The sequence below is a fragment of the Mesoplodon mirus genome (genome assembly GCF_964341445.2).
Source record: "Mesoplodon mirus genome assembly, chromosome: 20".
Classification (NCBI taxonomy): Eukaryota; Metazoa; Chordata; class Mammalia; order Artiodactyla; family Ziphiidae; genus Mesoplodon; species Mesoplodon mirus.
Window position 1 is genome coordinate 10,951,103 of NC_138996.1, and position 25,994 is coordinate 10,977,096.

The 25,994-nt window shown below is 36.4% G+C and overlaps 1 protein-coding gene and 1 pseudogene across 5 annotated transcripts in view; one reads left to right on the forward strand and one right to left on the reverse strand.

Moving 5' to 3' along the window:
• LOC309795811 (disintegrin and metalloproteinase domain-containing protein 32-like) overlaps nt 1-25,994 on the reverse strand; it is a 184,154-nt gene that overhangs the window by 54,209 nt on the left and 103,951 nt on the right. For all 4 annotated transcript variants that reach the window (XR_014292368.1, XR_014292369.1, XR_014292370.1 and 1 more), the window contains 2 exons: nt 20,978-21,070; nt 18,950-19,148 (listed from right to left, as the gene is read on the reverse strand). Coding sequence is in view for 1 of the 4 variants with exons in the window: in XM_082608583.1 (XP_082464709.1) it covers nt 18,950-19,148; nt 20,978-21,070 (292 nt within the window). In the remaining 3 variants the exon portion in view is untranslated. The remainder of the gene's footprint in view (nt 1-18,949; nt 19,149-20,977; nt 21,071-25,994) is intronic.
• On the forward strand, nt 4,655-4,809 carry LOC309795812 (large ribosomal subunit protein eL39-like; annotated as a pseudogene). Its single transcript has one exon. The product of its transcript is annotated as a large ribosomal subunit protein eL39-like (transcript).

The following is a 25,994-nucleotide window of genomic DNA, read 5'->3' on the forward strand; positions in this document are numbered from 1 at the left end:
CCCCAGGGTGAAACGGGTGTCTGCCAGTGCCGGAACATGGGGTTTGGAGAGCAGACCCAGGGAGAGGAGGGCTGTTGGCTGCTCGGAGACAGCCTGAGGGAACAGAAGTAAGGAGCTCTGCAACTGGGAATGCTCTTGGAAGAAGCCCGGACCACCACAGAAGTGAGGAGCCGCTGCTGAGTGATGCATGAAGGGTGGGGCTGCCATCACAGCCTCTCTCCCCCCACGCCAGCCCATGCCACCCCAGGCACTAGGAGGGGCTCCAACCAGAGGGAGCGTGCGTGTCCCAGTTGTTTCCACCTTATCCCCCTCCCACCTGAGTGAGCACGCACGCCACGGTCAGTCGCTGCCCCACCCCCTCCCAGCGAAACAGGCCAGCATGCCCCCAGTTGCTGCCTTCGCACCCACTCGCCTGGGCAGTGAGCAGACGCCTGAGGTAGCCCACATGCAGAGGTGGGGCCGAAATCAAAGCTGAGCCGCAGGGGCTGTGCAACTAAGAAGAACTGAAATCTCTCCTTGCAGCTGCACAAGCCACGGATTAACCACCACGATCAGCTTGGTAAACCCAGCACCTACAGAACATCTGAATGGACAATGAGTGTTCCCACAACCGAGACGGATCTAGCTTTAGCAGCTGTGGACTTTGTGGGTACGTACACGCAGGAGTTGGGCCAGGTCAAAGTCTGAGCTGCCTCCACAGTGCCCACAGCAGGTCCAAAGACCTACCTACAGGTCTTGGAGTGTCTCCTGGGGAGGCGGAGGTTGGCTATAGATCACCGTGTGGGCAAGGCCACTGGTATCAGAGGCCCCAGAGAATTTTATTCTTGTTGTTGATGTTGTTGTTTTATTTCTTTTTCTTTAAATTTTCTGGGGTATTTTTTGTTTTGGGGGTTTTGTTTTTTTGTTGTTGTTTGTTTTCTTAGTTTATTATTTATTGTTTGTTTTGGGTTTTTTGTTTGGTTGTTTTCTTGGGGTTTTTTTGTTTTCATTGGGGATTTTTTTTGGATTGTTTTTATTGTTTGTCTTGGTTTTTGTCTCTCTGTTTGTTTTATTTTGTTTATTTGGTTGCACAGCACATCTTTCAGGATTTTGGTTCTCCAGACAGGGATCAAACACAAGCCCCCAGGACGGGAGCACCGACTTATGGCTGCAGGACCGCCCAGGAATATTAATTGGCATGAGGTCTCCTGGAGATCCCCTTCTTGGCACCAAGACCCAGCCCCACCCAACAGCCTGCAAGCTCCAGTGCTAGAACTACTCGGGCCAATCAACCAGCAAGACAGGAATACAGCCCCCCCATCAGCAGACAGGCTGTCTAAAGTCGTACTAACCTCCTGGACACCCCAAAACACACCCCTGGACACGGACCTGCCCACCAGAGGGACAAGACCCAGCTCCACCCACCAGAGAACAGGTACCAGCCCCTCCCATCAGGAAGCCTACACAAGCCCCTGGACCAACCTCCACCACCAGGGGGCAGATACCAGAAGCAAGAGGAACTACGTTCCTGCAGCCTGTAAAAAGGAGACTTTGAACACAGTAAGTTAGATAAAATGAGATGACAGAGAAATACGTTGCAGATGAAGAAGTAAGGTAAAAGCCTCTCCTAAATGAAGAGGAAATAGGCAATCTAGCAGAAAAAGAATTCAGAATAATGATAGTAAAGATGATCCAAAATCTCGGAAAAAGAATGGAGGCACGGGTCAAGAAGATACAAGAAATGCTTAACAAGGACCTAGAAGAACTAAAGAACAAACAAACAGTGGTGAACAATACAATAACTGAAATGAAAAATACACTAGAAGGAATCAATAACAAAATTACTGAGGGAGAAGTACAGATAAGTGAGCTGGAAGACAGAATGGTGGAAATCACTACCGCAGAACAGAATAAAGATAAACAATGAAAAGAAATAAGGACAGGGCTTCCCTGGTGGCGCAGTGGTTGAGAGTCTGCCTGCTAATGCAGGGGACATGGGTTCGAGCCCTAGTCTGGGAGGATCCCACATGCCGCAGAGCAACTGGGCCCGTGAGCCACAACTACTGAGCCTGCGCGTCTGGAGCCTGTGCTCCACAACAAGAGAGGCAGTGATAGTGAGAGGCCTGCACATGTGATGAAGAGTGGCCCCCGCTTGCCACAACTAGAGAAAGCCCTCGCACAGAAATGAAGACCCAACAGAGCAAAAATAAATAAATTAATTAATAAACTCCTACCCCCAACATCTTCTAAAAAAAAAAAAGAAAGAAAAAGAAATAAGGAGAGTCTCAGAGACCTCTGGGACAACATTAATTGCAAGAACATTCAAATTATAGGGGTCCCAGAAGAAGAGGAGAAAGAGAAAGGGACTGAGAAAATATTTGAAGAGATTACAGTTGAAAACATCCCTAACATGGGAAAGGAAATAGTCACCCAAGTCCAGGAATTGCAGAGTCCCACATAGGATAAACCCAAGGAGAAACATGTCAAGACACATATTAATCAAACTAACAAAAATTAAATACAAAGAAAAAAATATTAAAAGCAGAAAGGGAAAAGCAACAGATAGCACACAAGGGAATCCCCATAAGGTTATCAGTTGATTTTTCAGCTGATAACCTGCAGGCCAAAAGGGAGTGGTATGATATCTTTAAAGTGATGAAAGGGAAAAACCTTACAACCAAGAATACTCTATGTAGCAAGGCTCTCATTAGATTTGATGGAGAAATCAAAAGCTTTACAGACAAGCAAAAGCTAAGAGAATTCAGCACCATCAAACCAGCTTTACAACAAATGCTAAAGGAACTTCTCTAAGTGGGAACACAAGAGAAGAAAACAAAAGAGGAAGGGAAGAAAAAAGACCTACAAAAACAAACACAAAACAATTAAGAAAATGGCAATAAAAACATACATATTGATAATTACCTTAAATGTAAATGAATTAAATGCTACAACCAAAAGACACAGACTGGCTGAATAAATACAAAAACAAGACCCATATATATGCTGTCTACCAGAGAGCCATTTCAGACCTAGGGACACACACAGATTGAAAGTGAGGGGCAAATGGAAATAAAAAGAAAGCTGGAGTAGTAGTACTCATATCAGACAAAATAGACTTTAAAATAAAGACTGTTACAAGAGACAAGGAAGGACACTACATAATGATCAAGGTATCAACTGAAGAGGATGTAACAGTTGTAAATACAGATGCACCTTACATGCACCTCAATATACAAGGCAAATGTTAAGCCATAAAAGGGAAATTCGACAGTAACACAATAATTATGGGGGACTTTAACATTGCACTTACACCAAAGGACAGATCATCCAAACAATATATTAATAAGAAAACACAAGCCTTAAATGAAACATTAGATCAGAGAGGTTAACTGATATTTACAGGACATTCAATCTGAAAGCAGCAGTATACACTTTCTTCTCAAGTGCACACGGAACATTCTCCAGAATAGATCAGATCTTGAGTCACAAATCAAGCCTTGGTAAATTTAAGAATATTGAAATCATATCAAGTATGCTTCCTGACCACAATGCTATGAGATTAGAGATTAAATACAGGAAAAGAAACTATAAAAACCACAAACACATGGAGGCTAAACAATGTTACTAAGCAATCGATGGACCACTGAAGAAATCAAAGAGGAAATCTAAAAATACCTAGAGACAACAAAAACATGACCATCCAAAACCTATGGAATGCAGCAAAAGCACTTCTAAGAAGGAAGTTTACAGCAATACAATCTCACCTTAAGAAACAAGAAAGGGCTTGCCTGGTGGCGCAGTGGTTGAGAATCTGCCTGCCAATGCAGGGGACATGGGTTCAAGCCCTGGTCTGGGAAGATCCCACATGCTGCGGAGCAACTAGGCCCGTGAGCCACAACTGCTGAGCCTGCACTTCTGGAGCCTGTGCTCCGCAACAAGAGAGGCCGCGATAGTGAGAGGCCCGCGCACTGCGATGAAGAGTGGCTCCTGCTTGCCACAACTAGAGAAAGCCCTCACACAGAAATGAATACCCAATACAGCAAAAATAAATAAATAAATTAATAAAAACTCCTATCCCCAACATCTTCTTAAAAAAAAAAAAAAAGAAACAAGAAAAATCTAAAATAAACAACCTAAACTTACACCTAAAGCAACTAGAGAAAGAAGAACAAACAAAACCCAAAGTTAGTAGAAGGAAAGAAATCATAAAGATCAGAGCAGAAATAAATGAAATAGAGACAAAAAAAAAACCAATAGCAAAGACCAATGAAACTGAAAGCTGGTTCTTTGAAAAGATAAGGAAAATTGATAAGCCTTTAGCCAGACTCATAAAGAAAAAGGGGAGAGGACTCAAGTCAATAAAATTAAAAATGAAAAAGGAGAAGTCATAATGGACACCACAGAATACAAAGGATCATAAGAGACTACTACAAGCAACTAACCATACCCCAATAAAATGGACAATCTAGAAGAAATGGACAAATTCTTAGAAAGATACAACCTTCCAAGACTGAACCAGGAAGAAATAAAAAATATGAACAGACTAACCACAAGTACTGAAATTGAAACTGTGATTAAAAATCTTCCAACAGGCCTTCTAAATACGTCCTTCCACTCACTTCGTCCTCTTTTCTCTTGTCTGCCATCCTATGTGTGGTTGAATTTGCTCCTCGCCATGTCTTCTCACAAGACTTTCAGGATCAAGTGATTCCTGGCCAAAAACAAAAGCAGAATCGTCCCATTCCCCAATGGATTCAAATAAAAACTGGTAATAAAATCAGATACAACTCCAAGAGAAGACACCGGAGAAGAACTAAGCTGGGTCTATAAGGAACCTCACGTGAAGTGTCACATACTTATGTGATCAAGGTCAATTGCGTCTTAACATATCAGAACATCACTAGTGTCTGGAACAGCTGCCTGTGTTTGATGGGAAAAATGGAATGGCTCTCTCCTCTTTTCTTGATCTTTCCTCACCACTGCTCACTGTGTAGCTCAGTAATAAATATGTGAAACCTTTTGTTGGAAAAAAAAAATCTTCCAACAAAAAAAAGGCAAGGACCAGATGACTTCACAGGCAAATTCTATCAAACATTTAAAGAAGAGTTAACACCTACCATTCTGAAACTCTTCCAAAAAATTGCATAGGAAGGAACACTGCCAAGCTCGTTGTACGAGGCCACTATCATCCTGATACCAAAACCAGACAAAGATATCACAAAAAAAGAAAATTACAGACCCATATCACTGATGAACATAGACACAAAAATCCTCAACAAAATACTAGCAAACAGAATCCAACAACACATTAAAAGGATCATACACCATGATCAAGTGGAATTTACCCTAGGGATGAATTTACCCTAGGGATGAAAGGATTTTTCAATATCCGCAAATCAATCAGTGTGATACCCCACATCAACAAATTGAAGAATAAAAACCATATGATCATCTCAATAGATGCAGAAAGAACTTTTGACAAAATTCAACACTGATTTATGATAAAAAAAAAACTCTCCAGAATATGGGGAGAGAGGGGACCTACCTCAACATAATAAAGACCATATATGACAAGCCCACAGCAAACATCATTCTCCATGGTGAAAAGCAGAAAGCATTTCCTCTAAGATCAGGAACAAGTCAAGGATGTCCACTCTTGCCACTTTTATTCCACATAGTTTTGGAAGTCCTAGCCACAGCAATCAGAGAAAAAAAAGAAATAAAAGGACCACAACTTGGAAAAGAAGTAAAACTGTCACTGTTTGCAGGTGACATGATAGTATACATAGAAAACCCTAAAGATGTTACCAGAAAACTACTAGAGCTCATCAATGAATTAGGTAAAGTTGCAGGATACAAAAGTAATATAAAGAAATCTGTTGCACACCTATACACTAACAATGAAAGATCAGAAAGAGAAATCAAGGAAACAATCCCATTTACTATTGCATCAAAAAGAACAAATTGCCTAGGTATAAACCCACCTAAGGAGGCAAGAGACCTGTACTCCAAAAACTATAAGATACTGATGAAAGAAATAGAAGATGACACAAACAGATGGAGAGATATACCATGTTCTTGGATTGGAAGAATCAATATTGTGAAAATGACTATACTACCCAAAGCAAGCTACAGGTTCAATGCAATCCCTATCAAATTGCCGATGGCATTTTTCACAGAATTAGAACAAAACATTTTACAATTTGTATGGAAACAGGAAAGACCCTGAATGGCCAAAGCAATCTTGAGAAAGAAAAACAAAGCTGGAGGAATCAGGCTCCCTGACTTCAGACTATACTACAAAGCTACAGTCATCAAAACAGTGTGGTACTGGTATAAGAACAGATATATAGATCAATAGAACAGGATAGAAAGTCCAGAAATAAATCCACACACTTATGCTCACCTAATCTACAACAAATGAGGCAAGAATATACAATGGAGAAAAGACAGTCTCTTCAATAAGTGGTGCTGGGAAAGCTGGACAGCTACATGTAAAAGAATAAAATTAGAACACACCCGAACACCATACACAAAAATAAACTCAAAATGGATTAAAGACCTAAATGTAAGGCTGGATACTATAAAATTTTTGAGAAAAACATAAGGAGAACACTCTCTGACATAAATCGCAGCAAGATCTTTTTCAATCCACCTCCTAGAGTAATGGAAATAAAAACAAAAATAAACAAATGGGACCTAATTAAACTTAAAAGCTTTTGCACAGCAAAGGAAATAGTAAACAAAAGTAAAAGACAACCCTCAGAATGGGAGAAAATATTTGCAAATGAAGCTACCAACAAGGGACTAATCTCTAAAATATACTAACAGCTCAGGCAGCTCAATATCAGAAAAAAAAAAACCCAATCAGAAAATGGGTGGAAGATCTAAATAGACATTTCTCCAAAGAAGACATACAGATGGTTAAAAAGCACATGAAAAGATGCTCAATATCAGTAATTATTATAGATATACAAATCAAAACTACAATGAGGTATCACCACACACAGGTCAAAATGGCCATCATAAAAAATCTACAAACAATAAGTGCTGGAGAGGGTTTGGAGAAAAGGGAACCCTCCTATACTGTTGGTGGGAATGAAAACTGGTACAGCCACTATGGAGAACAGTATGGAGGTTCCTTAAAAAACTGAAAATAGAGCTACCATATGATCCAGCAATACTAATTCTGGGCATATATCTGGAGAAAACCATAATTCAAAAAGATACATGCACCCCAATGTTCACTGCAGCAAACTATTCACAATAGCAAGGACATGGAAGCAACCTAAATGTCCATCAACAGAGGAATGGATAAAGAAGATGTGGTACATATATACAATGGAATATTACTCAGCCATAAAAGAGAACAAAATAATGTCATTTCTAGCAACAAAGATGGACCTAGAGATTGTCATACTGAGTGAAGTGGGTCAGACACAGAAAGACAAATGTCATATGATATCACTTATATATGGAATCTAAGAAGAGGTTACAAGTGAATTTATCTACAAAGCAGCAATAGAGTTACAGATGTAGAAAATAAACTTATGGTTTCCAGCGGGTAAGGGGCAGGGGAGGGATAAACTGGAAGATTGAGATAGACATATACACACGACTATATATAAAGTAGATAACTAATAAGGACCTACTGAATAGCACAAGGAACTCTACTCCATACTCTGTAATAGCACATATGGGAAAAGAATCTTAAAAAGAGTAGATATACATATACGTATAACAGAGTCACTCTGCGGTACATGTGAAACTAACAGAACGCTGTAAATCAACTACACTCTAATAAAAATTTTTGAACAGTTTAAATAAATAAATAAAAATTAAATCAAAACCTCAGAGAAAAACAGGAAAATATGTGGATGACTTTCGAGTAGGCAAATACTTCTTAGAAAAACTATAGAAAAAATTTTATGAACTAAACTTCTTCAAAATTAAAGTTTTCTTACCAAAAATCACATTAAAAATGTACATGGGAAGCTGCATATTGGGAAAAAATACAATACTTAGATCTTAAAATGCATTTGAATATAGAATGTATAAATTACACATATAAATAATAAAAAGGCAAAAACCGAATTAAAAATGGGCAAAGATGTGAACGAACACTACAAATGGAAAATACATATATTCCATATATCATATATGTAGTCAATAAGCACCAAATAATGTGCTCAACATCTTTGATATCAATCATGATAGAAATGCAAATTAAAGCCAGAATCAACTACCATTTTACAACCAATACAATGACTAAAATTAAAAAGACTCACAACATCAAATGTCACCAAGAACATGGAGCAACTGAGGTTCTCATGTTGCTGGTAGAGATAAGAAGTAGTATAATGACTTTAAAAAACAGTGAGCAGGTTTCTCATAAAATTAAGCATACAGCTACTCTTAAAACAGCAGTTCCACTCCAAAATCTTTATTCAGGAGAAACAAAAACATATATTTACAAAAAGACTTATATATGAAGCCTCATAACACCTCTATTCATAATAGAAAAAAAAAACTACAAACAATCCAAATGTCCATAAATATGAGAATGTAAAAACTATCTGTAGAATACTCATATGATGAAATACTTCATTTATATGAAGTTCAAGAACAGGTAAAATTAACATATGATAATAGGAAAGATAACCGTTATTGCCTTAAAGGAACTGACTGAAAAGAGATAGAAAGGAACTTACTGAGCTGATGAAAATCTTCTACTCTTTAATTGAAGTGAGGATTACATCAAAATATACACTTATACAGATATACAGATCTATGAAGTTCACTTCATATAATTATATCCCAATTTTTAAAAGTTCATGGTTAATGCTGCTAGTAGGAATATGATATCTGAAAGGTAAATCCATATCCATATTATGTCTCTATTCCAATGAGAGGAAATTGCTGCCCTTTATACGTTGGGAGAGATCTAATGTCATCAAGTTGGCACAGTGGCTGGCCAGTCTGTCATAGCATTCTGCTATATCAGAATCTGAATTTTGGCCCATTGCTGTTGACTTAGCCCATGGTTGTTAACCAAGCAACAAAAGTAATCAGATCATCTTGCTGAGGGAAATTCTATTTTTGAACCCACACATTGTCTCCATCCCTGCAGCCATAAACTCTTTGTACATGGATTTGCTATGAAAGTATTAGGGTACCTGGGGAAAAATGCTAGCATTCACAGGACAGATAATGTTATTTATCTGATTATACATAGCCTCCTCTATGTGGCATGCCCTGTGTTGAACTTTACATGCAACACAAATATCTTCACATTCCATGCTCTACCTGACAGGCACAACCACATACACCTTCTCCAGAACTTCTTGTCATCAATTTTTTTAATATTATTTTTTCAAGTCCTAATTAATTGCACATGATTAGTCACTGTCAAATATCAATACTGCCTCTGAATTTCTCTCTTTTGGACAAAGTAGAAAACCACATACACTGCTAGAATTCTACACAATAAGAGAATTTTCCTACATCATTTTTCAAAAACACCTCTGAGAGAGGTTATAATTATGCAGAGGTAATCCACTTCCAAATGATGTCAAATACTGAGCAGACTCATCTGCACCAGGCCTTAATTTTTTCTTCCTCCAGCAACTAGTTATAGTAAACTTCCCATAAAGCCATAGAAATGCATTGAGAAAGGATTAGCAGATGGATTAGGACTTTTAGCCACCTGCTCATACAACTTACTTAGATCTTCCTCTTTGATGCTTTGCACATCTTGGTATTTCACATAGCATTGTTTTCATGATGGGAAGCTCAGGTTTCATAATTTGGGGAGAACTGAGATTCATCTGCCTTCCTTAAATATGATATACTTTCTACAGGTTGCCACACTCTGCACAATTCTATAATGACTCCTTGACACAAAGTTTGAGAATCAGATTCCCTTTACCATCATGCTTGCACTATATTTTTGTTTGTTTGTTTTACAATAAATATTTTTTGTAACTCACGTCTTGATCTAAAATATTCTCACACTCTACTTCTTGCTATAAGAAACCAGCTCCCATCATAAAGACTGAAAAATGGTAGATATTACCTTTCTAAACCTCCTTTGCAGCCAGATCCTGGGCACGTGGCTCAATCATGGCGAGTGGTCCTGAGGGAAATTATGCTAAGGAATTCTGGAAAACATTGTTCTTTCTTGTAAAAGAGATAAGTAGAACTATATAAACCCCCTTTCCCTATCTTTGAACAAAGAAACTACCAGGTTAACACAAAGGGGAAAGTCAAGAGAATGATGGGGAAGTCATCAATTCCAGAAACTTGACAATGATGGAAGTCAGTGATCAAATTCTAAAAGCATCTCTTGTCTTTTTTTAATACACATGCAAAATAAATCCCTAATATTTAATCCCTTTTCTTCAGGCAATCTATTAATGTGGAAAAAAGATTGCTAACTAATACAACATTCAAATCCTCACTTTGGAGACAGACAAACGAGCTGCTTGCAAAAGCAAACTACAGTGGTAAAAGATCCTTTCACTGTTCATTTATTCAATTATTGATCAACTATATTGTGCCAGGTATTAATCTATGTGCTGGAATTACAGAAATGGACATAAAATTCAGAAGTTAGCTTGGAAGCACTGAGCAAAAATAGGCACTGATTATTGATGGAATTTAGTAATGAGATATCTAGTAGATATAAGAACAAGAACCATCTAAAAATGAAGACAGATTAATAATCAAGCACTAATTATCGATCATCTGCCAAGACAAACATAGATGTAAAAATCCTTAACAAAATACTAGCAAACTGAGTCCAAAAATGCATTAAAAGGATCACACACCATGATCAAGTGGGATTTAGCCCAGGGATGCAAGGATTTTTCAATATCTGCAATTCAATCAATGTGATACACTACATTAACAAGTTGAAAAATAAAAACCATATGATCATCTCAATAGATGCAGAAAAAGCTTTTAGTAAAACTGAACATCAATTTATGATAAAAAAAAACTCTTCAGAAAGTGGGCACAGATGGAACACACCTCAACATAATAAAGGCCACGTATGACAAACACATAGCTAACATCATACTCAACAGTGAAAAGCTGAAAGCATTCCATCTAAGATCAGAAATAAGACAAGGATGCCCACTCTCACCACTTATATTCAACATAGTTTTGGAAGTCTTAGCCACAGCAATCAGACAAGAAAAAGAAATAAAAGGAATCCAAATTGGAAAAGAAGTAAAACTGTCACTGTTTGCAGGTGACATGGTATGACACATAGAAAATCCTAAAGAGACTACCAACAAACTCGTAGAGTTCATCAATGAATTTGGTAAAGTTGCTGGATACAAAATTAATATACAGAAATCTGTTGCATTTATATATACTAACAACAAACTATCAGAAAGAGAAATTAAGGAATCAATCCCATTTCCCATCACGTCAAAAAGAAAAAAAAAAAAGAACCTAGGAATAAACCTACCTAAGGAGGCAAAAGACCTCTACTCAGAAAACTATAAGATGCTGATGAAAGAAATTGAAGATGACACAAACAGATGGAATGATATACCATGTTCTTGGGTTGGAAGAATCAATACTGTTAAAATGACCATTCTACCTAAGGCAATCTACAGATTCAATGCAATCCCTATCAAAATACCAATGACATTTTTCAAAGAACTAGAAAAAATATTTTTTTAATTTGTATGGAAACAGAAAAGACCCAGAACAGCCTCAACAATCTTGAGGAAGAACACAGATGGAGGAATCCAGCTCCCTGGCTTCAGACTATACTACAAAACTACAGTAATCAAAATAGTATGGTACTGGCACAAAAACAGAAATATAGATCACTGGAACAGGATAGAGAGCTCAGAAATAAACTCATACATCTATGGTCAATTAATCTACAACAAAGGAGGCAAGAGAAAACACAGTCTCTTCAATAAGTGGTGCTTACTGAAAAACTTGACAGCTACATGTAAAAGAATAAAATTAGAACATTCTCTAACACCATATACAAAAATATACTCAAAATGGATTAAATACCTAAATGTAAGACCAGATACTATAAAACTCCTAGAGGAAAACATATGTGCAACACTCTTTGACATAAATCAAAACAATGTCTTTTCAGATCCATCTCCTACAGTAATGGAAATAAAAACAAAAATAAACAAATGGGACCTAATTAAACTTAAAAGCTTTTGCACAGCAAAGGAAACCATAAACAAAATGAAAAGACAACTAACATAATGGGAGAAAATGTTTGCAAATGATGCCACAGACAAGGGCTTACTTTCCAAAATACACAAACAGCTCATACACCTTAATATTGAAAAAAGAAAACAACCCAATTAAAAACTGGGCAGAAGTCCTAAATAGACATTTCTCCAAAGAAGACATACAGATAGATGGCCAACAGCCACATGAAAGGCTGCTCAACATCGCTAAATATTAGAGAAATGCAAATCAAAAGTACAATGGGGTATCACCTCACACCAGTCAGAATGGCCAACATTAAAAAGTCTTCAAATAATAAATGCTGGAGAGGGTGTGGAGAAAAGAGAACCCTCCTACATTCTTGGTAGGAATGTAAATTGGTGCAGCCACTACAGAGAACAGTATGGAGGCTCCATACAAAAGTAAAAATAGAGTGACCATATGATCCTGCAATCCCACCCCTGGGCATATATCTGGAGAAAACCATAATTCAAAATGCATCCTAATGTTCGTATGCACCCTAATGTTCATAGCAGCAGTATTTATAATATCCAAGACATGGAAGCAACCCCTAAATGTCCATCAACAGATGAATAGATAAAGAAGATGTGACATACACACACACACACACACACACACACACACACAATGGAATATTCCTCAGCCATATAAAAATGAAATAGTGCTATTGGCAGCAACATGGGTGGACCTAGAGATTATCATATTAAGTGAAGTAAATCAGACAAAGACAAATATCACATGATATCACTTATATGTGGAATCTAAAAAAAGGATACAAATGAACTTATTTACAAAAAGAAATAGACTCAAAGACATAGAAAACAAACTTATGGCTACCAAAGGGAATAGTGAGCAGGGGGAGATGAAGTAGGAATTGGGGATTAACAAATATACACTACTATAAGTAAAACAGGTAAATGACAAGAATCTACTGTATAGCACAGGGAACTATATTCAGTACCTTGTAATAACCTATAATGGAAAAGAATCTGAAAAAGAATACATATGTATCACTGAATCACTTTGCTGTGCACTTGAAACTAACACAATATTGTAAATTAACTATACCTCAATTTATGAAAAGGAAATAATGGCTGAGAACATCTCAAATCTGTGGAGAGATTTGTATATTCAAGTTCATGAAGTTCATAGAGTGTCCCAAAATTTCATCCCAAAATGAGCTTCTCCAAGGCACACTATAACAAAACTATCAAAAATCAAAGACAAAGAGAATTTTTAAGCAGCAGGAGAAAAATTTTGTCTCATAAAAGAGAACACCCATAGGCTATTAGCAGATTTCTCAGCAGAGACCTTGCAGGCCAGCAAAGAACGGGATGATATATTCGAAGTTCTGGAAGAAAGAAACTGCCAACCAAGAACACTTTACCCAGCAAAGTTGTCCCTCCGAAATTATGGTAAGATAAAGACTTTCTCTAATACATAAAACCTAAGGGAATTGATCGCCCCTAAGCCTGCCTTACAAGAAATGCTGAAAGGAGTTCATCAGGCTGAAATGAAAGGAGCTAATCAGTAACATGAAAACAAAACTATACAACACACTGCTAAAGGCCAACAATATGGTCAACTTCATAATACTCTAAAACTGTGATATGGTGGCATATTAACTATAGTATATATAACTCTAGTATAAGGTTAAAGGACAGAAGTGTTAAAAATAGCAATACCTACAATAATTTCTTAATGAATACAGACTGCAAAAACATGTAAATTGTGACATAAAAAACATAAAAGGAGGTGAGAAAAGGAGTACAGTTTTGCTTGTGATCAAAGTTAAATTATTAACAGCATAAAATAAACTGTTATATATATAAGATGTTTTGTAAGTCTCATGGTAACCATAAACAAAAACATAACAGACATACAGAATATTCCACTCAACCACAGCTTAACACACATTCTTCTCAAGCACACATGGGACATTCTCCAGGGTAAATCTTATGATACAACATAAAACAAGTCTTAGTAAATTTAAGAAGATTGAAGTCATAGAAAATATCTTTTCCAAAAACAATGGTATGAAACTGGAAATTAATAACAGTTGGTGAACTTACCAATATATGGAAATGTATACATTAAAAAAACACAAAGGATTGTTATAGACTACTACGAACAATTATACACCAACAAATTAGATAACCTGGAAAAAAATGGATAAAATCCCCAAAACATACAACTGACCAAGACTAAATCTTGAAGAAATAGAAAATCAGAACAGACTAATTAGTAGTAAGGAGAATGAATCAGTAATCAAAAACCTCTCAATACAAAAAAGCCCAAGTCAGATGATTTTCCTGGTGAACTATACCAAACATTTAAAGAATTAATGTCAATCCTTCTCAAACTCTTCCAAAAACTGAAGAAAATGGAACACTTCCAATACCATCCTACAAGGCCAGCTTTACCCAGATACCAAAGCCACATAAGAACATGCAAGAAAACTACAGAGCGATATCCCTGATGAACACAGATACAAAAATTCTCAACAAAATATTGACAAACCAAATTCTACAGAACATAAAAAGGATCAAACATCATGGGGTAAAACACATTTACCCCTGAATGCAAGGATAGCTCAATATATGCACATCAATAAATGTGATATACCACATTAATAGAATGAAAGATAAAAAAATCATATGATCCTCTCAATAGATGCAGAAAAGGCATTTGACAAAATACAACATCCTTTCATGACAGAAATGATCAACAAATTAAGTTTAGAAGAAACAGACATTAACACAATAAAGGCCATATATAATAAGCCCACGGCCAACATCATACTCAATGGTAAAAAGTTAAAAGCTTTTCCTCTAACACTGGGAACAACCTAAGGGTGCTCATTCTCACCACTCCTATTCAACTAGTACTGGAATTTGTAGCAAGAGTAGTTAGGGAAGAAAAAGAAATAAAAGGCATCCAAATTGGAAAAGAAGAAGTAAAATTGTCTTTGTTTACAGACAATATAATGTCATATAGAAAAAATCCTGAATGTTCCACCAAAAAGCTGTCAGAACTAATCAACAAATTCAGTGAAGTTGCAGGATAGAAAATCAACATATGGAAATCAGTTGAATTTCTGTACACTAACAACAAATAACTGAAAAAAATTTTAAATACCATTCCCAATAGCATCAAAATCAATACGATATTTTGGAATAAATTTAATGAAGTAAGAGATGTATAGCCTGAAAACTACAAGACTTTCATGAAAGAACTCTGAGAAGACAAAAACAAAAGCAAAGATATTCTGTGTTCATGGATCAAAAGAATTAATATCATTAAAATGTCCATATCACCTAATGCCATGTTGGCAATCCCTAACAAAAATTCCAAAGGTATTTTTCATAGAAATATAAAAAAACAATTTGAAAATTTGTATGGAACCACAAGAGACCCAGAATAGCCAAAGCAATCTTGAGAAAGAACAAAGCTAGAGGTACATCCTTCCTTATTACAATTATATAACAAAGCTATATAACAAAGCTATAACAAAGCTATAACAGTATGGTACTGGCATAAGAAGAGACACATAGACAACAGAACAAGATTGAGAGCCCAGAAACAAACCCCCACATATATGACAAACTAATATTTGACAAGAGAGCCAAGAATACTCAATAGGGAAAGGAGAATCTCTTCAATAAATAGTTTTGGGGAAACTGGACAGCCACATGCAAAAGAATGAAATCGGACCCCTACCATACACAACTCAGAAAAAATGAACTCATAAAGACTTAGATGTAAATCAGAAACCATAAAACACCCAGAAGAAGACACGGGAAAATCCCCTTAACACTGGTCCTGGTAACGACTTTTTGGACATGACACCGAGAGTACTAGCAATAAAGGCAAGAAAATAAAAAGTGGGTCTTCACCAAGCTAAGAAGGTTTTGCACAGCAAAAGAAACAATCAAAAATATGAAAAGGTAACCTATGGAATGGGAGAAAATATTCTTAAATTATATATCTGATTAAAACCATCTCCAAAATATATAAAGAAGTGGAAGTCAATATCAGAAAAAATCGTATTGTAAAATGGGCAAAGTAACTGAATAGACTATTTTCAAAGAGGACATACAAATGGCCAAAGGTACATGACAAGGTGTTCAACATCACTAATCATTAGGGAAATGCAAGTCAAAACCAGAATGTGATATTACCTCACACCTGTTAGAATGGCTTTCATCAAAAAGTCAAGAGATAACAAATGTTGGTGAGGATGTGGGGGAAATAGAACATTTGTGGACTGTTGGTGGGAATGTAAATTGGTGCAGCCACTATGAATAATAGTATGGAAATTACTCAGAAAGTTAAAAATAGAACTAGCCTATAATCCTGCAATTCCACTTTCAGTCCACTTCATATCCAAAGGAAATGAAAACAGGATCTCAAAGAGATATCTACACCCATGTTCACTGCAGCATTATTCACAATAGGCAAGATACGGAAACAACCTAAAACTCTGCTGGATTGTAGGGGTTCAGAACAAGCCTCCCCATGATGTACCACTTTGGCATGTGGATTATTTTGAGCTAAAGGCAATTGAGACCCTGCAGGCTCAAGAGAAACTACTACCCTTCCCTTAGCTACCTAGAATAATATAAATTAGGGATTTTTCCCAGAAAAAGAGTTATTATCAGAGATAAATTCTATCTCAGGGCTTCCCTGGTGGCGCAGTGGTTAAGAATCCGCCTGCCAATGCAGGGGACACAGGTTTGATCCCTGGTCCGGGAAGATCCCACATGCCGCGGAGCAACTAAGCCCATGCGCCACAATTACTGAGCCTGTGCTCTAGAGCACACGAGCCACAACTACTGAAGCCCGTGCACCTAGAGCCCATGCTCTGCAACAAAAGAAGCCACTGCAATGAGAAGCCCATGCACCACAACGAAGAGTAGCCCCATTTCTCCACAACTAGAGAAGGCCCACTCACACAGCAATGAAGACCCAATGCAGCCAAAAATTAATTAATTAATTTTTAAAAATATTTTTTAAAAAATTTGATTGTATTTTATAAAAAAAAAATTCTATCTAACTGGCCCTATCTATATGACAGGGCAAATATCTAAATACCAAACATCTGGTCTTCTTATTGTCCTGTGAACGACCCTGCTGTCCTTGAAAGCCCCAGGCCCCTATCCCATTCCTTACCTCAGGATGTCATATACGACTCATTTTACCTTTCTGACTCTGAACCTCTTATGTATGTGGGATCTCTGACCCTCTCATGTATGTGGAGTTCTCATATGTATGAATTAAAATTTTATTTCTCCAGTTAAGCCATCTTATGTCATTTTAATTATCTGACTTGGCGAAAGAACCAAAGAAGGTAAGAGGGATGGGAAACTTTCCCCTTCCTGATAGGATGAATGGGCAAAGAAAATATGAGATATGAATATTATTCAGTCATGAGAAAGAAGGAAATCCTCCCATTTGCAACAACATGGATAAAGCTTGTAGGCATTATGCTAAGTGAAATAAGTCAGACGGGGAAAGACAATATGATATCATTTATATGTGGAATCTAATTGAACTCAGAGAAAACACAGAGTAGAGCAATAGTTAGCACAGGCTGCAAGGCGGGAAGAATGGGGAGATGTTCATCAAAGGTTACAAACTCCCAGTTATAAGATGAATAAGTTCTTGGAACCTAATGCACAGCATGATGTTTATACTTAATAATACCATATTATATACTTGGAAGTTGCTAAGAGAGTAGATCTTAAATGTTCTCACCATGAAAAAGAAATGGTAACTATGTGACATAACGGAAGTTTAGCTAACACTATGGAGGTAATGATTCTGAAATATATAGAAGTACCAAATCAATACGTTGTACAACTAAAACTTACACAATGTTTTATGCCAATTGTATCTCAATAAAGTGGGTGGTTGAGGAGACTTAAACTTACCTGAAACTATAAATCTACTAGAAGAAAACATAAGGAGAAAGCTCTTGGACACTAATCTGAACAATAGATAAGTGGGACTGCATAAAACTAAAAAACTTCTCAGCAAAGGAAACAATCAACAAAGCAAAAATGAAACCTACAGAATGGGAGAAAATATTAGTAAACCATATATCTGATAAGGGATTAACCTCCAAAATATATGTTACTCATACAGCTCAATAAAAAAGACAAATAATGAGATCTAAAAATAGCACAGGACCTAAATGGACATTTCTTGAAATAAAAGACATACAAATCACCATCAGATATGTGAAAAGGAGCTCAACATCACTAATCATCAGGGAAATGAAAATCAAAACCACAACTCACAGCTTTTAGGATAGCTGTTATCAAAAAGAAAAAGATAATAAGTATTAACAAGGATGTGGAGAAAAGGAAACTTTTATATACTGTTGGTGGGAATGAAAATTGGTACAGCCATTATGGAAAACAGTAAACAGCCTTCTTAAAAATTTAAATGCTCTACCTTATGATCCAGTAAGCCTATTTCTGGGTATATATATGCAATGAACATGTTAAGTAGAAGACTGTGGCAATTATTTCACAATGTATATGTACATCAAAACATTACATTGTACACCTTAAACATATTTTTCTCATTTATACCTTAATAAGCTCAAAAAAAATAAAAATAGAGAGTTAAACAGAATAAACAATTTAAATATATATAATTGCCCATTGTCTTGGTAATGTTAATAAAAATACTGAGCACCAACTACATAGATGTTACAATACAATACCTTTTCCATATATGCTCTCACAACGTGCATCAAGATCTTGGCAGCCTCCATCAAAACAAAAAGCTTTTCCTCCTTTACATTTGTGTCCATTGTGTATAGTTATATCAGTTGGACAGCTTCCTGAGCTTCCATTACAAACCTCAGAAACATCACATTCAGGATGCACAACGGGCCTACATACAGCACCTGCTTGCATAAACTAATAGAAATTAAAACATAAAAATTAAAGCATTATATATAAGGTTGTGTTCATCAATATTTATTTTTAAATTGCTCTAATTCTATTTATAGTTTAATGATGTACTTATTCATTAGTGTCTCTTACTATCTTCTTGTTATAAAGCATTATGATCATATTGAAAAAAATTGAATGTTATCAACCAAAACAGGAGATAAGACATATGTACAAGGAAAAGGATAATGCAAATATGATATAATGAGAGCCCAAGTTTTGTTTGTGCTTTGGTAGAAGGGAGGAAAAGTAGTTTTTAGCTTGGGATAATTATTCCTTTGGGGCAAAAATTATGAAATTATATAATTTCCAAATAAAATATACTTATTCAAACCATAGTTTTTAAGTATGGAATATCTGTAATTCTATGAAAATGTGAAACCTAAATAACTGAGAATGAACAGTGGGAAACCAAAGAGCGATTAAAAGAGGCAGGTCAACTACTGAAGTCTTAGAAAAGAAGGAACCCAATTGTAATTTTTCTCCTGAATTATCCTATGGTTAATTAACACTTTCATGTATACTATTCTGAAATTTTATATAAAGAATCTTAACTGGGCATTTATCTCATACTTCTTCATTTATTTATTTATTTATTTATTTTTGCATTACGTGGGCCTCTCACTGTTGTGCCCTCTCCCGTTGCAGAGCACAGGCTCCGGACACGCAGGTTCAGCGGCCATGGCTCACGGGCCCAGCCGCTCCGCGGCATGTGGGATCCTCCCGGACCGGGGCACAAACCCGTGTCCCCCGCATCGGCAAGCGGACCCTCAACCATTGCGCCACCAGGGAAGCCCTCATACTTCTTAATTGATGACTTCCAGTTTACACTAAAAAGATTATGGAGGTAAGAATTAACCACGATAAGATTCTAGGAGAAAAATAACATAAAACCGCATCAGTCAAAGGATAGTGAGAACACAGAACAGTGGCAGATTGTTCAATAGAGGGTTTCTCATGTGACGAATCTGTCACATATATGTTGGAAGAGCTGAAAAGTAAAACAGGGGACAGGAATCAACATCTTCACCATATAAGCTAAAATGTGACATTTAAGTCAAATGATCTTTGTATAACAAATTCACAGTTTAAATTTTGTGCTAACATGTAGCATTTGGAAAGTGTTACATCTAGTGAGTTTCATTATTTATGCATTTATGGAAAATTGCTGTATCTTTCAGTTACATACTTACAGATACCCATCACAACCTAAAACATAATTTTTATTCACAAAAATATAAATATTGGGGGCTTCCCTGGTGGCGCAGTGGTTGAGAGTCCACCAGCCGATGCAGGGGACATGGGTTCGTGCCCCGGTCCAGAAAGATCCCACATGCCGCGGAGCGGCTAGGCCCGTGAGCCATGGCCGCTGGGCCTATGCGTCCAGAGCCTGTGCTCCGCAACAGGAGAGGCCACAACAGTGAGAGGCCCATGTACCACACACACACACACACACAAAAAATATATATATATATATACACATATATATATATATTGGATAAAATAAATGAAAACAGTCCCTTTTAATGGTGATCTTCTGTATCAAAAAATTCTGTAATAGCTCTCAGTCAAGGCTTAAAAACAATAGCATCGTTAGGGAGAATAATGCCATTATAAGGAGGCCTCAACATCCAGCTATAATTCATAAAATCAGAAACATCACCCTGAATTTAGTATTTTTTTCTTTACATGAAAGGTCATTTATTTTGACTTACAGCTAAGTGTCTATGTATTCTAAAATATCCAAGACATAATTCATTATATACTTAGAAGATAGTAATAAACTAAAATCTTACTTGACAGTTGTTGCAGCATGATCCTCTATCACACTGTGTATTTGGTTTCAGCACACAAGTTTGAGGATTACAACAGCTATCAGGTCCACATTGCTATAAATGAGTGGAAGGCACAGGTAAAAATACATCATGGAAGTAATATAAACTTTGTCAGGAGCTCTGCTACAGGGCTTATTTTTTTATTTGCGGGGTAAAAATATGCATGCTGTCAACATTTATTGATTTTTGCATCTCTAAACAATTACAACACTAAGGTGCCACTTTTACTTCAGGTCACAACAGAGTAACTGGTACCTTACTAATTTTTATTCAACTAGAAAACTGGGCAAAACAACTTTTTAAAGAAACTGAATAATAGAACAGAGTGTAGAATGGTAGTTACCAGTGCCTGAAAGATGAGAGAAAAGGGGAGACACTGATAAAAGGGTACAAACTTTCATTTATGAGATGAGTTATTTCTCAGGATCTAATGTACAGCTTGATGACTATAGTTAACAATACTGTATTGCATACTTGAAATTTGCTAAGAAGTAGAAGAAGTATTTTCACCAAGCCAAAAAAATGATAACTGTGTGAGATGATGTATATGTTAACTGGATGATGCAGGAATCATCTCACACTGTGTACATATATGAAAACATCACATTGTATACCTGTACACCTTAAATATATACAGCTTTTATTTGTTAATCATACCTCAGTAAAGCTGGGGGAAAAAAGGGTGGGTAGAGTTTAGACCCACTGCAAAGTTAGAGAGAACAGTTCCCAAGACTGTCCTCATTTCTTTCACCAATCTCAAGTTCAGTGGATTCCCAAAACCACCCTCAGGTTTTATAATTTACTGGAAGAACTCACAGAACTCACTGAAAGTTTAATACTCACAGTTATGGTTTATTATATGGAAAGGATACAAACTAAAATCAGTCAAGGAAAAAGCACTGAGGACAGAATCCAGGAGAAGCATTAAACATGGAGCTTCTACTGCCTTTATGACATGGAATCACAGCCATATTACTCTCTCAGCACTGATATGTGATGCTTCCTAACTCATTCTATGAGGTCAGTACTAGCCTAATATCAAGCCCAGACAAAGTAAAATTACATATCAATAAATCTATAGATCTCATCAATAAATCTACAGATCAATCAATCAATCAATAGATCTCATAAACATAGATGCAAAAATCCTCAACAAAAAGGTAGGAATTTGAATCCAACAATGTGTAAAAATAATTATATACTACAACCAAATGGGATTTATCACAAGTATGCAAGGCTGGCTTATTATGCAAACATCCATTAATATGGTCCATCATATTGACAGGCTGAAGAATAAAAATCAGTGACCATAACAATTGCTGTAGAAAAAGCACTTGACAAAATCCAAACTCACTTATACAAAATGTTAGCAAACTAGGAATAGAGGGAAATTCTTTAATTTGGTAACATCTGGGAAAAAATCTGTGGCTAATATCACAGTTATGGTGAGAAACTATAAGCTTTCCTCCTAAAAAAGAAACAAGGCGGGGCTTCCCTGATGGCGCAGTGGTTGAGAATCTGCCTGCCAATGCAGGGGACACGGGTTCGAGCCCTGGTCTGGGAAGATCCCACATGCCGCGGTGCAACTAGGCCCGTGAGCCACAACTACTGAGCCTGTGCGTCTGGAGCCTGTGCTACTCAACAAGAGAGGCCGCGATAGTGAGAGGCCCGCGCACCGCGATGAAGAGTGGCCCCCGCTCGCCACAACTAAAGAAAGCCCTCGCACAGAAACGAAGACCCAACACAGCAAAAATAAATTAATTAGTTAATAAACTCCTACCCCCAACATCTAAAAAAAAAAAAAAAAGCATTCTCAGGCAACAAATGGCGGGCGAGGGAGGAGTGCTAAATTTGCTAGCCCCCTCCTTTCCTCTCACCCCACCCCCAGGCAAAAACAAAACAAAACAAAAACAAAAACAAAACAAACAAACAAAAAAAGAAACAAGGCAAGGATGCCCCCTCTCACCACTCCCTTCAGCATCTTACTGGAAGTCCTAGCTAATGCAATAAGACTAGAAAATGAAGTGAAAATATACAGGTGGGAAAGAAACAAAAACTATTTTTGTCCATAGATTACATGACTGCCTATGTAAAGAAAATACCAAATAATTAGCCAAAGAACAATAACAATAAAAGCCTCCTGTGACTAATAAACAATTATAGCAAGGTTGCTGGAAATTGTTTTCCTTTACACCAACAATGAAAAATAAAAATTTGAAATAAAAAACACAGTACCATTTGCATTAGCAACAAAACAATGAAGTACTTGGGAATAGTCCTAACAAAATTTTACAGGATCGATATGAGAAAAACTACAAAACTGGATGAAGAAAATCAAAGAAGATATAAATAAATGGAGAGATAGTCCATGTTCATGGATAGGAAGACTAAATATTGTTAAAATGTCAGTTCTTCACAACTTGATGTAGAGATTCAGTGCAATTACAATAAAAAAAATCCAGCAATTATTTTGTGGACATAGTCAAACTGATTCTAAAGTTTATATGGAAAGGCAAAAGACTCAGAGTAGACAACCTAATGCTGAGGAAGAGAAGGGAGAAGAACAAGAAGAAGCAGAAGAGGAAAAGAAGGAGGAAGAGGAGGAGGAAAATTGAAGGACCAAAAATACCCAGCTTCAAAACTTAATAAAAACTATAATAGTGGCAGTGTAGTATGCACAAAAGAATAGACAAAGAGTTTAGGACAAAATGGAGACCCCAGAAATAGACCTACACAGAGATAACAAAATCTTTGTTAATGGAGTAAATGCAACTCAATGGAGAATTATCAGTAAGTGGTGTTGGAACAACTTGGGCACATTCACAAGGAAAATAATGATGCTAGATACTGACCCTACACCTTTCTCACACACACACACACAAATAATAACTCAAATGGGTCATAAGCCTAAAACTAAAATCCAAACTATAAAACTTCTAGGGGCTTAGATTTACGGGGGTAAATCTCTTCTTAAGTGCTCTTCCACAATAAATAAATAGGAATAATACCAATATTAAACAAATTCTTTCAGAAAGTAGGGGTAAGGAAGCAGGTTCCAACTCATTTTATGAGTCCAGAATTACCCTGACACCAAAACCAGAAGAAAAGATTGTAAGAAAAGATAAAACTACAGACATTTCCCTTGTTAAAATAAGTGCCATAACCCTGAACAAAAAATTGGCAAATTTTTAATTTATATATATACATATAAATTTATATATATATATTAAATAACCCAAGTGAGGCTAATCTCAGGACTGCATGATGGCTGGGTTAGCACTCAAAAACCAATGAATGAAATGTATCATATTAATAATAGAATAAAAACAGAAAATTCATATGATCAGCTCAATAGACACAGAAATATTTGGCAATATTCAACACTAATTCTTCATTGAAAATTCTCAACTAACTAAGATTATACTTAATGGAGAGAAATTGAAAGCATTTCCCCTAAGATCAAGAACAGGGCAATAACGCCCTCTCTCAATATGCCTATTCAGTTTAGTACTGGAAGACCTAGCTAGAGCAATTGGTCAAGACAAAAAAAAAATTAAAGTCATCCAAATAAAAAGAGAAGAAGTAAAACTGGTTATTTGCTGATGATATGATCCTACATACAGAAAATCTCAAAGAACCAGTCAAAAAACTGTTTGAATTAATCAATGATTTCAGTAAAGTGGCAAGATACAAAATCAACATACAGAAAGCAATCACATTCCTTTACATTAATAATGAAGCATCTGACAAAGAAATTTAAAAAAAAAACATCCCATTCACAATAGCATGAAAAACAATAAAATATTTAGGAATAATTTTAACCAAGAAAGTGAAAGATCTGCATAATGAAAACCACAAAACTTTGCTGAAGGAAATCAAAGAAGACATGAAGAAATGGAAAGATACCCCATGTTCATGGATTGGAAGAATTAATATTGTTAAAATGGCTATAGTACCCAAAGCCATCTACAGAGTCAACATAATCCCCGTAAAAATACCAAAGGTATTTCTCACAGTAATAGAGAAAACAATCCTAAAATTTGTGTGGAAACCCAAGACTCCAAATAGTGATTCTGAGAAGAAAAAGAAAAAAAAAAACTGGAGGTATCATGCTTCTGAATTTCAAAGTAAACTACAAAGCCATAGTAATAAAAACCATATGTGTGTGAAAGTACAAAAGATCCCCAACAGCCAAATCAATCTTGAGAAAGAAGAACAAAGCTGAAAGTATCACACTTCTTGATTTCAAATTACAGCTGGTCCTCCATATCTGTGGGTTCTGAATCCATGCATTTGAACAACCTTAGATTGAAAATATACAGAAAAAAGTCCAGAAAGTTCCAAAAAGCAAAACTTAAATTTGCTGCATTCTGGCAACTATTTATGTAGCATTTACATTTTATTTACAAATATTTATATATCATTTACATTGTATTAGGTATTATAAGTAATTTAGAGATGATTTAAAGTATATGGGATATGTGGGTAGGTTATCTGCCATTTTATAAAAGGGATTTGAACATCCATGGATTTTGGTATACCTTAAGGATCCTAGAACCAATCCCTTGTAGATATCAAGGGATGACTGTTTCCTACAAAGCTACAGTAATCAAAACGGTATGTTTTGTTTCCTACAAAGCCACAATAAGCAAAATAGGATGGTACTAGCACAAAAACAGACTCACAGATCAATGGACCAGAACTGAGAGCACAAAAGTAAACCCATACATACACAGACAATAAACTTACAATGAAGGAACAAAGAATATACAATAGAGAAAGGAGAGTCTCTTCAACAACTGGTGTTGGGAAAACTATACAGTCACATGCAAAAGAAAGAAACTAGACCAATACCTTACACCATACACAAAAATGAACACAAAATGGATTAATTTGAATATAAGACATGAATTCACAAAATTCCTAGAAGAAAACATAGGCAATAATCTCACTGATATCAGTCTCAGTAAAGTTTTTG